Genomic DNA, 16584 nt, shown 5'->3' on the forward strand with positions numbered 1-16584 from the left:
TTAGCTACAGGAAAACGCTTTTAGATCATTGTAAATGGATTGTGGATTTTATTCCATTCGTTGAAAATGTTATGAGAAATTTGCAGAAGTTAATGCAATGTTTCATTTTCCTGATTATCTATTACTAGCTGTTCCCGTGCGACTTCATCCGCATGAAATTATGAAAATTTTTATTTTATTGTTTACATTTGACAAATTATCAATTACAAATGTCAAAATGACATGACAAACCTTGGCAATCTTGTTTCCTTGATGTTGGCAAAAACTTATAGTCTCTTTCCCACATTAGGATTTTTATCCAAAATATATACCCCCTAAGGTTAATGGCGTGAAAATATATAGCCTAAAGCGTGACGTAAGTGTAGGGCTTTTTATTAAAAATAGTATTATTCAAAAATATGCTGTAATTGCTGACATCTTAGGCAACAAAGAAATGTGTGTTTACGCTTTATTATAATAGTATAGATAGATTCTAAATTATATCTTACATGGTTATCATGTAAACATTTACGTAATAAAGAGATACAAGAGTTTCTTCATGAATAGACCGGTAACAAAATCAGAATACTGTTTAATCTACAATCTTACTAATATTATAAATGCGGAAGTTTAGATGGATGTTTGTTAGAGTTTGAAATGTAAAGTGCTGAACAAATGTGGATAAAATTGGACATAGATGTAGAGGGTAGTCTGAAAGAACACATATGACAGTTCCTTTTTCATTCCACGCAGACGGAGTCGCGGGCTAAAGCTAGTAATAAAATTAGTTGTTTACATAATAAACGTAATATACATTGTTACAATTGTGTATTGTTATTTCAAAACTGCTATAGGTTTTTATAAGGAGTTTGTATATCAGGGATTTATTTACACGAGAAATCCATTATTCCAAAGCCAAGATCCATTTGTTTAAAACACATTTTCTTTCTATATCCTTACAACATTGTTTTTAATATGTGTTGACGTAGATTTCCACTGCTGAAACACATGTTAACTAGGTTTTTGTAGGAGAAAATAATCGTGAATTCGGTTTTCTACCAGCTTATCGCAAAGAAGAAACCGTTTTATATTGAGTAAACGATTTTCATTTGTTTCTATTTAACAAATCTGTATCTAAAACGCTAAAGCTTAACACAAACGTTGACAAAAGCCGATTTTCTCGATGAAAAATATTAAAAGTAAGATAAAATAAACAAAGGTGTTCGAAATAAGGTTCTTATCAATGTTGAATATTAATATGAAACACGTTAAGTGTTCGTATATTTTAAAACGTCTGCGTGAAATAAAAAAAATATAAATGCAGACTGTTACTCACTGATAACGTAGCTTTTTAATGGTGCAAGAATTTGAAATCGATCAAGTATCTTTTAAGTTATTTCAATATAAAAATACAAATCTTTGTTTTTTATAGTATTAGTGTAGATAAAGCCAATATGATTTTTTACAATTGTTTTGACAGAGGAACTCTACACTAATGATAAGGCAGATTTCACTGTTATAACAGATCTTGCAAATTGACTTATTCACAAGGCTTCATTTAATTAATTGCATACCGAAGGTTTAATTTTGGTCGTTCTTCCCCTTTCCACTCTTGTGGGGGATGGGAATGGGAGGTGGAATTGTCGAATAGAATGCTTAGGACGGTGAAATAACCTATTTTTGCTTCTTCTTCTATGCTATAATATTATAAAGAGGAAACATTTGTATTTTTATATCTATTGATATAACTCAAAAACTAATTGGCCGATTTTAAAATTTCTCTCACCCTTAGAAAGGTTATTTATCTGTGAGTAACATAGGCTATGTTTCTTGTTATTTTTTTTTATTTCACGAGAGTACAATCGTTGTAGATTAAAGGAAGGTAATGCATCTGTAAATATAACTAGAGGTCGTTTTATTTTTTTTAACGAATTTAGATAGCTAATTGCTCGTTTGCTATCTTTGCACTATAAAAATATAAATAGTGTTACATTTATAAACGTTGTTATTTGTGCGACAAAAATATGTGAAAGCCGCGCAAACAGAATTGTTTGTACTTGTTTGTTTACTGTTCATATGTTACAAACTAAAGCCCGTATTTATACTACGTAAGTAAAGTCGACTTTCTTGTCCTAAACAAATAAAGGTCCTCTTAGTAATAAACTTTTTGAATGTATTGAAATTTTATACAATACTAATAAAATGATACAATTATTGATAGTATGTCATTGAATCTTTTTGAAACTGCCCTTTTTTTCTTTTTTTTTCGAGGGGGAAACCAAAAACCCCCTCGGTGGCCGCCCTCAGGTGCGATTTGAGGATCCCGGGTTCCCATTTTTGAAATTACCTAACTGTCCTTGTCCAACTTAAAATTATCAATAGATTTTAAATTTATTTTTAAACATTAATATTAGCAAGAGTTATCTGTGAGAAGTGGGGCTACCATTTTAAATGTTAGAGTGCAAAAATTTAAGCAACATTATTCGTAAAGTAATTACTATGAACGTTAATTTTTAACTATCGACAGTTTTTAACACAGCGAATGCTTGATAAATTACTTTCGCCACCTGAAAATAAATAAAAAAAGTGATTATTAAATACTAGTTGCTGCTCACGACCTTGTTTGCACAAAATAAAATAAAAATAATAAAATGGTGAAATCATTTTTGAAATCAGCCCAATAGTTTTTGAGTTATTTCAATACATACAAAAATACAAATCTTTCCTTACAATGCGAAAGTTTAGATAGATGGATGTTTGTTATAGTTTGTAGCCTAAACGGCGTAACAGATTTCAATGAAATTTGGTATAGATGTAGAGGATAGTCTAGAAGAACACATAGGCTACTCACTTTTTTAAATTCCACGTGGACGGAGTCGCGGGCGAAAGCTAGTATAGAATTATACTAGGATAGATTGATGATTGAATTGGCGCGTCAGGCTGAAGAATATTCTTGCTTCTAACGTGCCAAGTCAAATATCACGTATTATTAACTAACTCTAATTTTTATATTTATTTTTATTATACGTACTGTTGTCATAGTAATCAGAGACAACTGATTCCCAACAGCCGTTTTAATACCAAATCCATTTTGTGTACAAATTAATATTATATAGTAACGCTTTTTATCTTTCATATTTAAACCTGTCCAATCAAAGTTAAGTATTGCATTGTTTATATCTGTCACCTGAAATAACATTTATATTATTAACTAAATTAACTCTTAGAAACGGCTAGCTATAATATTATCGTCTTTCAAGCTGTTCAGTTCGATAAATGTGAACACTGACGTCTATTAAATGGATAGGCTATAAAATGTCATGTGCCTATGTAAATACGAACAAATTTAATTGCCAAACACCTATCCATTTAATATAGTCATGGTCGATGCCGGTGAGTTTCGCTGTTTTAATTATTTTTAATAACATATTTGAACAGCACATCTTACCTTTGTTTTTAACTGTTCTCCGAACCAATTGTATGTAAATATTTCAGCAAACATCGGCATCATATGCGGTGCGAATCTCCAGTTTATTTCCTTAAAATATAGATACAAATTGTAATTGAAATTAATAGAACTGTGAAAGAATTTCTCTGTGACTAATACAAACCTTGCTCATTATTAACAAGCTGAGACAAGTGCACAAAACTGCATTGCTAAGAGGCACTAATGAAAGCCATTTGTACATTTTTCTTAATTCTATTAAGTAGCTGAAATTAACAGAAATGTAAAAAAAAATCAAAAGGTACCACGAATTTACAAATGAAATAATTACCCGTTAAGTTTAACATGAATTTCGTGGAATCGACGCAACGCTTCAGATAAACGTGTAGAATACGATGCAACATTTTCGTCTCCTCTTTTCTTTACGTTCAATATTTTTATTAAACTCTCATTTGCTTTACATAGAAAAAAGGTTAGTAAAACAAACCACATATCCAATATTAATGTTGTCGAAACTTCCAATAAAAAGAACGAATGTAAAATCCAAGATATTTCATAATAAGGAGTCGTCATAGGCATAAGCGGTGCTGTCGACCTTGATAACATAGTTCTCTGTCCATTAACATAGTTCCAAAGTGTTGTAAATTGGTAGATAGAAACTGGGATAAGAATTATAACAAATAAAAATGTCTTAACCACCCTTGAAGCAATCTTAAGAACATTCTTCAATTTCTTCTCTGAATCTAGTTTAATTATATCCAGAATTAATGTTTTAGCAGTCAAATGTAATAAACGGAATATATTTCTATTGTTAATGTAAAGTAGGAGTTTTAAAGCGAAATGAGACATTATAATTAAAGTATAAGAGGCTTCTGCGACTAATTCATTATCGTGTGTGCGTATTATTTGAAGAGTACCAAAGAATACGTAAATAAATAAAAATAAATTTATTATTTGATGTTTGTAAAATTTATTCCACATCCATTTAGGATCTAGTAACTGTTGTCCGAATATTCTCTGGATAAATAAAGCTGAGATCACTATTTCATCGATTTCTGACCATTTTCCAACTGTTTTTGTGTACTTTCTTATAAATTTTCTCAAACTAAACTCCATTGTCAAAGAAGTTCCTAGTTTAAAATCAAGTAATATACTGAATGAAGTGCAAAAATGACGACAGTATTTTACAAAATAAAAGTACAGTCGTTAAGAATGAGCAATACGGTAATATTAAAAAAAATTGTACATATTTTTTTGCGCGTTTATCACATATACATTTGCAACACCATAGGAACTACAGAAATGTTTCGAGAAGACTTCGAGAAAGAGGTAGGCTTGCTTCTTGGACTTTATACTTAGAAAGATTTCTAATCAAATCACATTATACTCTTCAAAATATGTAACTTGCCTCAAAATTGTATTAACACAATTCCTGTAGATTTTATGATGATTTCGGTTTTCTATGAAATGCAGTTTTACACTAATAATTTCCTATATTTCAATAGGAGCAATAACGGAATTATAAAGACATAAATTATTATTTTTTTAACTTTTATTAAATAATAAGTACTTTTCTTCCTCACAGTACTTTCATAAAGTATCACAGATAATCTATTTCTTAACACGAAGAAGGCGTTTTCAGAGTAATTATTTTTAACGCCCTATTCATATAACTTATTTCTATTATTCTATTATTTAGAAGTAATGGATGGATTTGTAATCTAGAATTATTTTTATTTGTAAGGTATTAAATTTTGTTGGTGAAATCCTCAATATTATAAATGCAAAAGTATTGATGAATGTTTATTACTACGTCTCTCCAAAATGACTAAACGGATCTCGATAAAATTGGACGTAGAATATAGCCTGGAAGAAGACATAGCCTACTTGCTACGTTTATGAGGCAAAAGCTAGTCATATAGCCAGTCATGTTTATTTTCATGGCTTTGGTCATATTTTGACACTAAAACATTTCAAAGAATTACTATAGTTACTTGAAGGTAGAGATAGAGTTATTTTAGAAGAAGTTATAAAGAAACGGTAATTGAAGTTAAGCAATGTTGTACTCAAGCCTTTATGGTAGAACACTTTAATAGCCTTTGTTCCGGAAATTCGCTCCTAGATTGCTCTGGTCGTTAAATCGAGCCGGAAAACCAAATATGTGACGTAGAAACTCTAAAGGCCAGTTCCACGAACGGATTTTACATATTCTAAAGACTAAAAGCGAACCTTGTATATTGCATTTAATTTGATGTGGCTGCATAGTTTATAACAATCGTTTGTGACATTACACTCAGAGAGGTTAATTGAACATTAACAGGTTCCATACTAGAGATTTCTAGTACTAAATCCACACTGTTTAGTTTAAATGGTTTATTAGGCAATATTAGAGAGTTTATAATAATGTAAGACAAGTATACGCGTTGTAAGACCACTTGGTCGCTATTACTTTTCGGTTCTGACGTATGCGAGTGTTGCCAGCGTCACCCGCGTGAACATACATTATCAGTAATGTTATTAATTAAAAAATTACCAAGACATCCGACTAATTACTCCAATGAGACAACGAGGAACAAAACTATTTGAAAGTCATTTTATATCGAAATAGGTAAATTTGGGCTGTAGGTCAAAAAGGAATGGACATAGAAACATGCACTTCCTTTAACAAGCATGATTTCCTTTTCTTGAAATGTTGGCAACGTATCTATTTTTACACATGTGTATCAACGTTGCTTCAATGCCAAAGCTTTTGTACCACTTAGTCCTAAAAAAGTACCAGCGAAACCTTTATCCTGTTAAAAAATCCTCCTGAAAGTAAAATAGGTATACAAAAGGTTATCAAAAAAGAAAGAGTGTAATCTTATACGCAATAAACATTGTATGATGATAAACGCGTCAATCCACCGGTTCAGCTCACCCTGTAATGTTATAGCCTCGTTACGATCCTACTGCCTATATTTTACCATCCGGGAACATAAAAAGAAAATTGCCTAAGGAGTCCATTTTAAATTTTTTATGCATTCATATAAATTTGATTATTTTACACAACTAATGTTTACCCGCAATTTCGTCCGGTATTTAAAAAAATAGTAAATAGCCTGCATTAAAGACTGTTTTACATTTTCGCCAAATTTCATTGCTATCCGTTAAGCCGTTTTGGAGATATGAATGAACAAACATCCATCCATTCATCCATTTCGCATTTATAATATTAGTACGATTGGGAATATCGTATGCCGATAATTTTTCCTCCAGACATCCCAAACATATATGTATAGCATGATTAGTATTTTGCATTTTTGTATGTATTGAAATAACTCAAAAACTACTTGACCGATTTCAAAAATTTTTTCACCATTAGAAAGGTAATTTATCTGTGAGTAAAATAGGCTATATTTATATTTTTTTTATTTAACGAGAACAAAGTCACGAGCAACAGTTTGTGTTTTATATGTTTCAGAATCAAAATCTCCAGAACATTCTATAACTCCATTAAAAACACGTCATGTTGGAGATTTATAAAACTTCCAAAGCAGTCAGTACATTTAGTATGTACGTAATTAACGTCGTGTGTAAAACAATGGTGAAATCGTAACATTCTTATTGTCTCATTCGCGACATGTTTCATTGTTCTGAGCATATTCATGTGTGCGTTATGTGTGCGTGTGTGTCTATTCAAACATTTGAACCACCACATTGCTTTTATGTAATCATACTTCACACTGATATTATAAATGTGAAAGTTTAGATGGTTGGACGGATGGATAGATGGATGTTTGTTAGAGTTTGTAGCCTAAAGTGCTGAACCGATCTCGATGAAATTTGACACATATGTAGAGGATAGTCTGGAAGAACACATAAGCTATTTACTTTTGTTTTTTTTTTACTCCACGCGGACGGAGTCGCGGGCGAAAGCTAGTGATACATACTTTTATGTAGAACGATAGAACAGTTACGTTTATACTGTGAATATTTTGAGTACGTCAATTTGTTAGTGATTTTCAAGTCATCTAACGTAGGTTTACACTGCGAAAACGATGTTGTTACTCTATTTTTATGAAAAACTAGCTTTTGTCCGCAACTCCTTCCGCGTGAAATAAAAAAAAAGTAAATAGCTTATGTGTTCTTCCAGACTAAGTTCTACATCTATACCGAATTTTATCCAAATCCGTTTAGCCGTTTAGGCTACAAACTCTAACAAACATCCTGTTATCCATTTAAACTTTCGCATTTGTAATATTAGTATAGTAGGATTTAAGAATTTTTTTAGAACAATATTTCTGTGTCGTTAGTGGAAGCCATGCATGTTTTTGTATATAACTCATTAATAAAATAATTTATAGGTACATTAACATGTGATAACTTTGGCATAGAACATTACGACGTGTTAAAGTTTATATCTTATTTAATAGTATATTAAATTTTCGCGACAAGCCAGCCATAACGTAAAGCGGTACGGAATGGTCGGCTATTAATTGTATGGCAGGAAATTTAGTGGCCAGTAAATAAGTCTTTTATCTGCACCGTTTCCATGCCCGCTTCAAAACAAAATAGCATTTAAAAACTTTGACTTTATTTTTAAAATTTAATTCACACCTGACGCAGTTAACGGCAATTCCTTCTTGAGACTATGCTAAGAGTGTTTAAGAGCCTGTCCCACCATATAAATTGTCTGATAACAATCCAACGTTTAAAATATGTGATGGAAGTATCGGATTTTGTATCCCTATCTGAAAGTGACGTCATTTTCAAGCTTTCTGATTCTCTATCATCCAATGGTGAGACAGGCCCTAAATATGGCGATTCCTAAGTTTCAATTCGAGATAGATTTACGAGCGAATATTACCATAAACGATATTTAAATATGCAACAGGGTCTTAAGTAATAAGTCTTAAATGCTTTAACTCCGAATTCCATCAACAGTTTGACGTCTGACAGATTGTAAGCCAGCTTCACTGAAACGGACAGTTTCCCTATTTTCCCTACACGTTAGATTTATCAGAACGATCGGAATGTTCAGATAAATCTGTCAGATTCAACTGAGCGTGTGTCTTAGTGGCATATACGAAGCGAAGTGTTTATGGTTATTTTCAGTTTTAGGTCCTTAATTTGGTTGAATGTATATTATCTGAAAATCTAACGAGTGCTACGATAAAATAACAAATTTAAAACTCAATAAAGTAAAAGGCGTAGTAATCCGAACCTTCTATTTTCGATAGTCTGAGACTTGTGGTAGCAAGGAATAACAATACAAAATGCAATATTTCTATGCTTAGAATTGTGACCGAGTTTTCTAAAAACGATAGTTTACTTGCGACCGCGGCCGTTGGAAATCGTAAAATGTAACCGCAATTTAATACATAACGCTCGGCCACGCTTGCTACTATAAAAATTCCAGAACAGAATAGTGAGATACAAAATGGACTTTGATGTTATTTAGTTCAATGGAATGTTGCTTTGAATAACGTTTTTAAATAAAATATTTATAGTATACGCTCTTACATGTATTACAATTTAAACTTTTAATTTTTTGAGAGTTATGTCTGTATTGAGCGTCGGTGGCTCAGTGGTTTAAGCACTTGACTTGTAATCTACAGGTCTTGGGTTCGAAAGCCGCCATATACCAATGTGATTTTCGATTTTTAGAATTTTCACATGTACATAATTTACCCGACGTTCTTACGGTGAAGGAAAACATCGTGATGCCTGCACATATCGGCGAAGAAATTCAAAGATATGTGTGTCAACCAACCCGCACTGGGCCAGCGTGGTTGACTATGGCCTAGTCACCCTAACTTAGGGTAGGCTCCGAGCCCCTCTGTGGGGACATATAGTAAGCTGTTGATGATGATGACTCTATAAATTGCAAATTTCGCTGTAATTTTAAAATAATATATTGTTAAAGATTATTAATCGATATAGTTTAAATGATTGTAACGTTTTTCTCTGTTTTCAAACATGGTATTTAAACACAGCGTAACATAAACTAAAGTATTATTAAAAAAAATGATAACAGTGGAATATTCTCTTTATATTTGTCGTACTGGATTAACTGAATATTGAAATATTGTACCATTTACAGTGAAACGTCAATTTAAATATTTGAATTGTCTAACGAATCTGTAGTAAGAAGATTCTATTTTAGTCGGTATTTAGCTAACGGACTAGAGTACTGCATAATTAAATAACTCACTAAATTAATATCAAAATTTAACAATTCTGAATTTATAAGTCGTCTTGCATTCTCAACTAGGCTATTTTATAAGCCAATGACTTCTCTTACATTATACATTAAAAGCGCGACCATACCTTTTACCAAATTATTGCACAACTGTTGTCTCGATTTCATTCTTATCAGCTTATATGGAGGTGAAGAGTCTAGTCGATTTTTAAATCGTGGAAATAAACATAGCTGTGAAACAATCGATAATCGACAAACGCACAACAGTTGAGCGTCATCGTCATCGTCACCAGCTCACTATACGTCCCCACCGAGGGGCTCGGAGCCTACCCTAGTATGGGGTGAGTAGGCCATAGTCAACCACGCTGGCCAAGTGCGGGTTGGTCGACTTCACACATATCTTTGAATTTCTTCGCCGATATGTGCAGGTTGCATCATGATGTTTTCCTTCACCGTTAAGCGATTGTTTAAAATATTAATGAAAAAACTTTTAAGAAACATACTGAGAAAAAGTTTTTGAATGAGAGCACAATAACATTCAGTTTATAGTTAAACTCTTTAGTAATGACATTATCTGCAAAGATTTTAATTTTGTTTAATATTTTTCAAATTTACCTTTAAAAAGATTAAGCAGTTTTGTTGATATGATTAATTTGAAATACAGATAATAATTGAACTATTTTATGTAAAATCTTTTACTTTGATATCGGTTACCAAAGGTATCTATTTTAATTAGTGGATCAAATAAGTTTAAAGGGTTAACAAGATCTGTATCATATTAGAAGGGATCAAAGCCTTACATTGTCTCTGTACTGATAAAGTTCTCGGTATAAATATGTAAATCAGTTTTTACATTTTTACTAACTATATCTTAGTTTCGTTAATTTTTAGTTACCATTAAAATTTAAATAACACACGACACGACATACCGGCAGATCATCCTCACCATGTCGATGGTTGGCATTCCACAACCTTGCGGTTTTCGCGGAACTTTCTGCCTCACACAGCCGCGTTGTGGAACGGTCAATCCTCGGCGGTATTGCCCAACCAGTAGGACTTAGGGTCCTTCAAGAAGCGAGCCTACAATTTCCTTCAAGGCCGACGACGCATCTGCAGTTCTTATGTCGTTGCGGATGTCTATGGGCGTCATTGACCACCATTCAAAACCAATGATTGGTTAAAAAACATCTTACGTCGATTTTCAGACGAAACGTGGGAATAGTAGTCAAATAATAATATATTAGATTTTTCACAATCTTACTTCTTACTAACTAATATTATAAATGAGAAAGTTTAGATGGATGTATGTCTGTTAGAGTTTGTAGCCAAAACTACTGAACGGATCTCGATAAAATTTGGCTTAGTTGTAGACGACAGTCTATCAGAAAGTATCGGCTACTTGCTTTTGTGGACGAAGTAGCAGGCTAAAGCTATACAAATTTCTGAAATAAATTGTAGTAGACCGTTTACCGACAGAATGCCGTGATAATTGAATGGGAATTACTCTCTTCAGTTGCAGAGCAACATCCCAACGGGGATATTTATAGCTCGAGAGCTGCGAAATTGCAATAAACTGAAAATATGTCTTTAAATTGAAAAATATCCTTTAGAAGAATTTTCTTATTTCAAAGACTTATTGTACTCTAAAGAGTTTTAAGCTTAAGATAAATGTTTTGACAGTTAAAATAATTACTATGTCAGAGTTTTTTTTTTATAACATAAGGTGGAAAACGAGCAAGCGGCCACCTGAATCCGCCAAAATGGCGATGTGACTGTTACCCATAGACATCCGCAGTGGCAGATGCGTTGCCTACCCTTATCCGACGGAGGAGGAGACGCACATAAAGAGGATATTTCCCCTTCCTATGCATCTCCTCCACCGTCAAATCCACTTCCCCTTCCCATTCTCCTCTTATAAGAAAAAGGTGGTAAAGAGAAAAGGACTTAAATTAGGCCTCCGTCACCACACTCATCAGACGAAACACGGAATTGCTTCCATTTCACGCCTTCTGTGTGATCGTGGTTCGGCCGTTGTAATAACACCGGGCGAGCCGCCCCATTCGTGCTAAGATGTTTAAGCGGGCTCTACCACTGTGAAATTTTAGAGTACAAGCATAAATAAGTGTTTAATGCTGAAACACGTGAAACCAAACATTTTCAAATGTCTATTCTAAATATCTAAATGACGAGACGATGGGGACATAAACCAGAAAGTGTTAAGAATGAATGTATGGATGGATTGTGTGAAAGAGGGTATGCTTAAGAAAGGAGTGGTTTTAGATATGACGGCTGATAAAGATGTATGGAAGAGCAGCACATACTGTGCCGACCCTTCATAAGGGATAAGGGCAAGTTGATAATGATGATGTCCATTCTAAATATCAATACGGCTTCATTGCACTATGCGTTTAATTTTAAGAGTAGGTACAATAAAAAATTAACCTTTCTAAACACAGTCTTATCAAATTCTTTGAAATCTTGACGTTTTTAATGATAAAGAAAAGAAGCGAATTCAACAAAATGTTCCTTAGCTGGCGCATTTTATAAAAAATTACACGCCTTAATAATCTTCTAGACGGTTGCGTAATTTCACGGCGAATTAGTTGCAACACCCTCCGCGCTGTGGTTTCCGGTATAATTAAATTGCCTACCTAATCATCTAAGAAAAGCTCGTTTACTTCGCATTTTATGTACTGTCGGTGTTTATGAAATTACTATACCGAGAATACGAATTAATATTGCCCGGGCTTTGTAGTTCGTTCACTGATACTTACAAGGTAAACGATTCGTTATACTATAATTTGTTCATTCATTCATTCGTTCCTTTAGGAGCTAGCGGCTATGTTTAGCCAAACATTAAGTTATGATTGAACATTAAGTTATGGTTATTTTATTCATTTTTACATTTACATTTTATCGAATTTCGCAAATTTTTTGTATTGTTACTTATAAAAATATGATATTGGCTTTATTCGAAATGAAATGGATAAAACATTATACGTTTCCCTATTCTGTGAGATTATATACGGATACACGTTTGACTTTGATCTTTGTTGAGATTCTAATTTTGAAAAGCCCTTTGATGTAATATCTTTGTAATTTAATCAGATTTTTCCTTAACGACTCTTTTTTCATCACCTTATTTAAATAAAATAAAAATACTAGTACAAAATTAAACGTAATTCTTACGTAATCAGAAAAAGAAACTTTTATCTAGTTCTTTCCTTATAGCATTAGCTCGCGACTCCGTCCGCGTGGTATTAAAAAAAAACAAAAATGAATAGCCTATGTGTTCTTCCAGACTATCTTCTACATCTACACCAAATTTCATCGAAATCCGTACAGCCGTTTAGGCTACAAACTCTAACAAACATCCATCCATCCATCTAAACTTTCGCATTTATAATATTAGTATGAAGTATGATTTCTAACTTAATAAAGGAGTACACCAAAATTAAAAAATTATATAAGACTATTTTTTGCTCGCGACTTCGCTCGCTTGATATTAGAATACTATAGAAAATATAGCCTATGCTACTCACTGATAACGTAGCTTTTTAATTGTGTAAGAATTTTTGTAATAGTAGGTTTTGATTTACTTCTATACATACAAAAATACAATAATACAAATCTTTCCTCTTTTTAACATCGGTATAGAACTATGATCGTTGACAATATAAGATTCAATATTGTGAACTGAGAAGTAAATAATGAGGTGTGTCGGCAAACCATGGGATCTTGGACTATTTTACCGTCCTATATTATACGATACTACAGATGTTATGCATGGTAAGACCCAACTATCTTATAACAGTTTATAGAATTTATTTAAATAATACGAGATAAATAAACATTAGTAATATTAGAGTGAAGCCATTACAACGCTAACAATGCAGGGAATGTTAATTGATGTCGTTTGTCGCAAGACATTGATAAATGTTGACGCTTGTACGCTCCACTAGCTTTGATAAAGCTATGTGCTATAATTTATTACTCTATGGTGCAGTGGTTAGGTGATTTCAGATTAAATGTCGTAGGATCCTTCTTCTTCCTTCGCGAGGCAAAACATGTGGAACGGAGAAAATATTACAAGGCATAGAAATTCAAGCACAATTTCTCTACTAAAATTACTGTGTTCATTCTCGGATACCAGAATAGATTATTTATTTAGTTTGATTTACAGCGCTCATCTTTGACTAAACCTTCGTAGAATTGTTTATCCTCGCTTTGATTCCAATGAACTTATATGTAGGTACGCATACTGCTTGATTTTTAGTTCAAATAAACAGTTTAGTCTGCGAAACAATCGGCAATCGCACAACAGTTGTGCTATAGTTTGGTCAAAGATATACGCCTGTTCTAAAAATATTTGTGGATCATAATTTTGTTATCTAAAATCTATAAGCGCTAACACATCTATATCGATTCGCATCTAAATGGTTTATAAAATACTGTCAAGGGGTTAAGCGGTCCCGAAACTTCTCGGTTTACGGAAACCTCGTACAAGGAAATTCCATTACTTTAGCGTTACCGAGCCGTCTGGTTGATTCTAGTTTTTATGACCTCAGGGAATAGCTGCGTTAATAAATCACTATTTTGTTATTTTAACCCTCTTGCGGCAGACACAAACTTGGCCAATATATTAATATACATTCAAAACTTTTGTTTATATTGTTAAAGTTATTGAAAGTTGCTGTCAAGGAATCATAATCCGATATGAAATATGGATCTTTGTGAAAGGGTTTTTATAACAAGATAAAAGCAAAGGAGGATTAAATTTCTTTTTATTTCGTAAGATTAGGATACTGTCCAATGTATTTGGGACAATTTGTTTTATACAACGTGGTCTTGAAACTAAGCACTAGGCATTTACTAAATAAGTGTTAGCACATCATTTAAATAATAAATATTTATGTTACATCAATTCTTAACCTTCTTTTGTTTTCGAAGCTTAACTTTTTTACATGTTGATATTAGTACATTTTGTACTCTTTCTTGTCTTCTTATTTTTAAAATAGAAACCAAAATGGCGGCTTAATTTTTTTAACGGGAATTGCATTCGTTAATGGCGAATATTTTCGACTATAACTCTCAATAATAGCCTAAATTATAGTGAAGGGGGAGAAAAATTGGAACATATCCGAATAAATGAGGAAAATCTTACAAACTTTTCTGGAATTAAGTGCCTCATAAACGAATCGTTTCAAAGATCATTAGGTACGATATTTATTTTGGACGGATAAGTAAACATCGACTTGTGTATTTCTTTAGAGAAATGTTTCTTTTACAGAATCATTATTTTTTTTTATAACATAAGGTGGCAAACGAGCAAGCGGCCACTAGAATCCGCCAAAATGGCGAAGCGACCGCTGCCCATAGACATATGCAATTGCAGATGCGTTGCTTATCCTAAATCAACGGAAAAAAAGACGCATATAAAGAGGACATTTCCCCTTCCTATGCGTCTCCTCCACTATCATATCCACTTTCACCTCCCATCTTTTTCAAATAAGAAAATTGTGGGAAAGGAAAGGGACTAGAATTAGGCTAAACGGGCTCTACCATTGTTAATTTCAAAGCAAACAAAACTTGTAAAATCGTAAACATACAAACATCAAATGTATTTCGGCAATACACTATTTCTTAGAAAATAAAATGATTTTATGTAAATCATGGTACAGAGTAAAGATTTGAAACTAGGTTCAAATTAAATCAGTACTCACATACGATTTGATGTTAATTTATAATTACCCCGACTCACGTTTATTGCTAACAAATTCCGTCGAGTCGTGGTTTGGTAAACCGCGTCATTTACAACCAGCGCCGCCACTCGGCCGCTTGTGGCACTATTCATGTCGGCCGACACAGATTACACTGAAGACCTCGGACACCTTTGCGGTTACAGACGCTTACACCAATTTGTTTGCTTTCATATGACTCGTATACGTCATTACTGTCTGAACTCGGTACTAAGTAACTGTATATTGACTTGATTGCCTTTCAAAATGTTCTGTACAAAAATGATTTCACGTTTAACTTATTAAAAATAACATAGAAGTAAAAAGATGCGTTAATTGTATCAGAAAAAAAACAGACGATTTAATCTTGATTATTCACAAAAAATCTACGATAAACAAATTGCTTTTAGATGTATACCATAATCAATATTCCAACTCAGAGTCCATTTAAATTCAAAACATTTAGTATAAACATGTCTGCGAAGAAAGCTTTATAACTGAGAAAAGAGCAAACTCATTCAGAGATATGCGACACGAACATCAAAGTATCGAATGCGCTCTGAGAGATTAGTATCGAACCAGTCAACAGGATCAAAGTTTATCGCAGCGTCTTTACTGCATTCTTTAAAAAGATCTCTTAAACTGTAAAGTAATTTTTTATTGTTAGATTTTACTTTGCATTACAAACATGTAATTTCCGTCACGCAAGTTTTATGACACATTATTAATCGTTATAAGAACACTTTTCTTAAGATTCATAAACATATTTTATATTATAAGGCAATTGAGCGAGTAGCCACATTAATTCACCGAAACGGCAAAGCGGCCGCTGCCCATAGACATCCGCAATTGCAGATGCGTTGCCTATTCTCAATTGACGGAGGAAAAGAAGCACATAACGAGGATTTTTCCCTTTCTATGCGTCTCCTCCACTCTCAGACCTGCTTTCCCTGCCCACCCTTTCCTTACCAGAGAAGGGCGGGAAAAGGACTAAATTAGGCTTCCGTTAATACATTGATTTTTATTTAATAAGGTATTACTTGTACCTTGCAAACAAGCAAGCGGTCCCTACATTTGTTAATTATGTGTACTGATTAGACCTTTAATCAATGTATAAAAATTGCAATTACAAGTGATTTACACCAATAAATATAATTACATATTGCATATCCAAATAGCAGTAATGGAGCAGTTAAAATATTAATTAATAGAATCCGGCGTTCGTTCAAAATGAATCCGGA

The 16584-nt window shown here is 33.0% G+C and overlaps 1 protein-coding gene across 1 annotated transcript; it reads right to left on the reverse strand.

Moving 5' to 3' along the window:
* Window positions 1-2492: 2492 nt before the first annotated feature.
* On the reverse strand, window positions 2493-4540 carry LOC106103519. Its single transcript, XM_013283297.1, has 6 exons — window positions 4381-4540; window positions 3756-4302; window positions 3591-3690; window positions 3428-3517; window positions 3011-3166; window positions 2493-2546 (listed from the first exon to the last, which is right to left on the reverse strand). Exons 1-6 carry the CDS (start codon window positions 4538-4540, stop codon window positions 2493-2495), a joined length of 1107 nt encoding a protein of 368 aa, XP_013138751.1.
* Between the last annotated feature and the right edge of the window lie 12044 nt (window positions 4541-16584).

Source organism: Papilio polytes, unplaced genomic scaffold (genome assembly GCF_000836215.1).
Source record: "Papilio polytes unplaced genomic scaffold, Ppol_1.0 DF823731.1, whole genome shotgun sequence".
Lineage (NCBI taxonomy): Eukaryota > Metazoa > Arthropoda > Insecta > Lepidoptera > Papilionidae > Papilio > Papilio polytes.

What these genes read in the sequence shown, in the direction of transcription:
- LOC106103519 (XM_013283297.1), bottom strand. Translation starts at nt 4,540, where the DNA reads ATGGAGTTTAGTTTGAGAAAATTTATAAGAAAGTACACAAAAACAGTT. An exon ending in GAATAAATTTTACAAACATC is followed by an intron (nt 4,303 to 4,380) that starts AAATAATAAATT and finishes ATAATGAATTAG; the next exon opens with TCGCAGAAGCCTCTTATACT. An exon ending in GAGAACAGTTAAAAACAAAG is followed by an intron (nt 3,167 to 3,427) that starts GTAAGATGTGCT and finishes ATGTTATTTCAG; the next exon opens with GTGACAGATATAAACAATGC.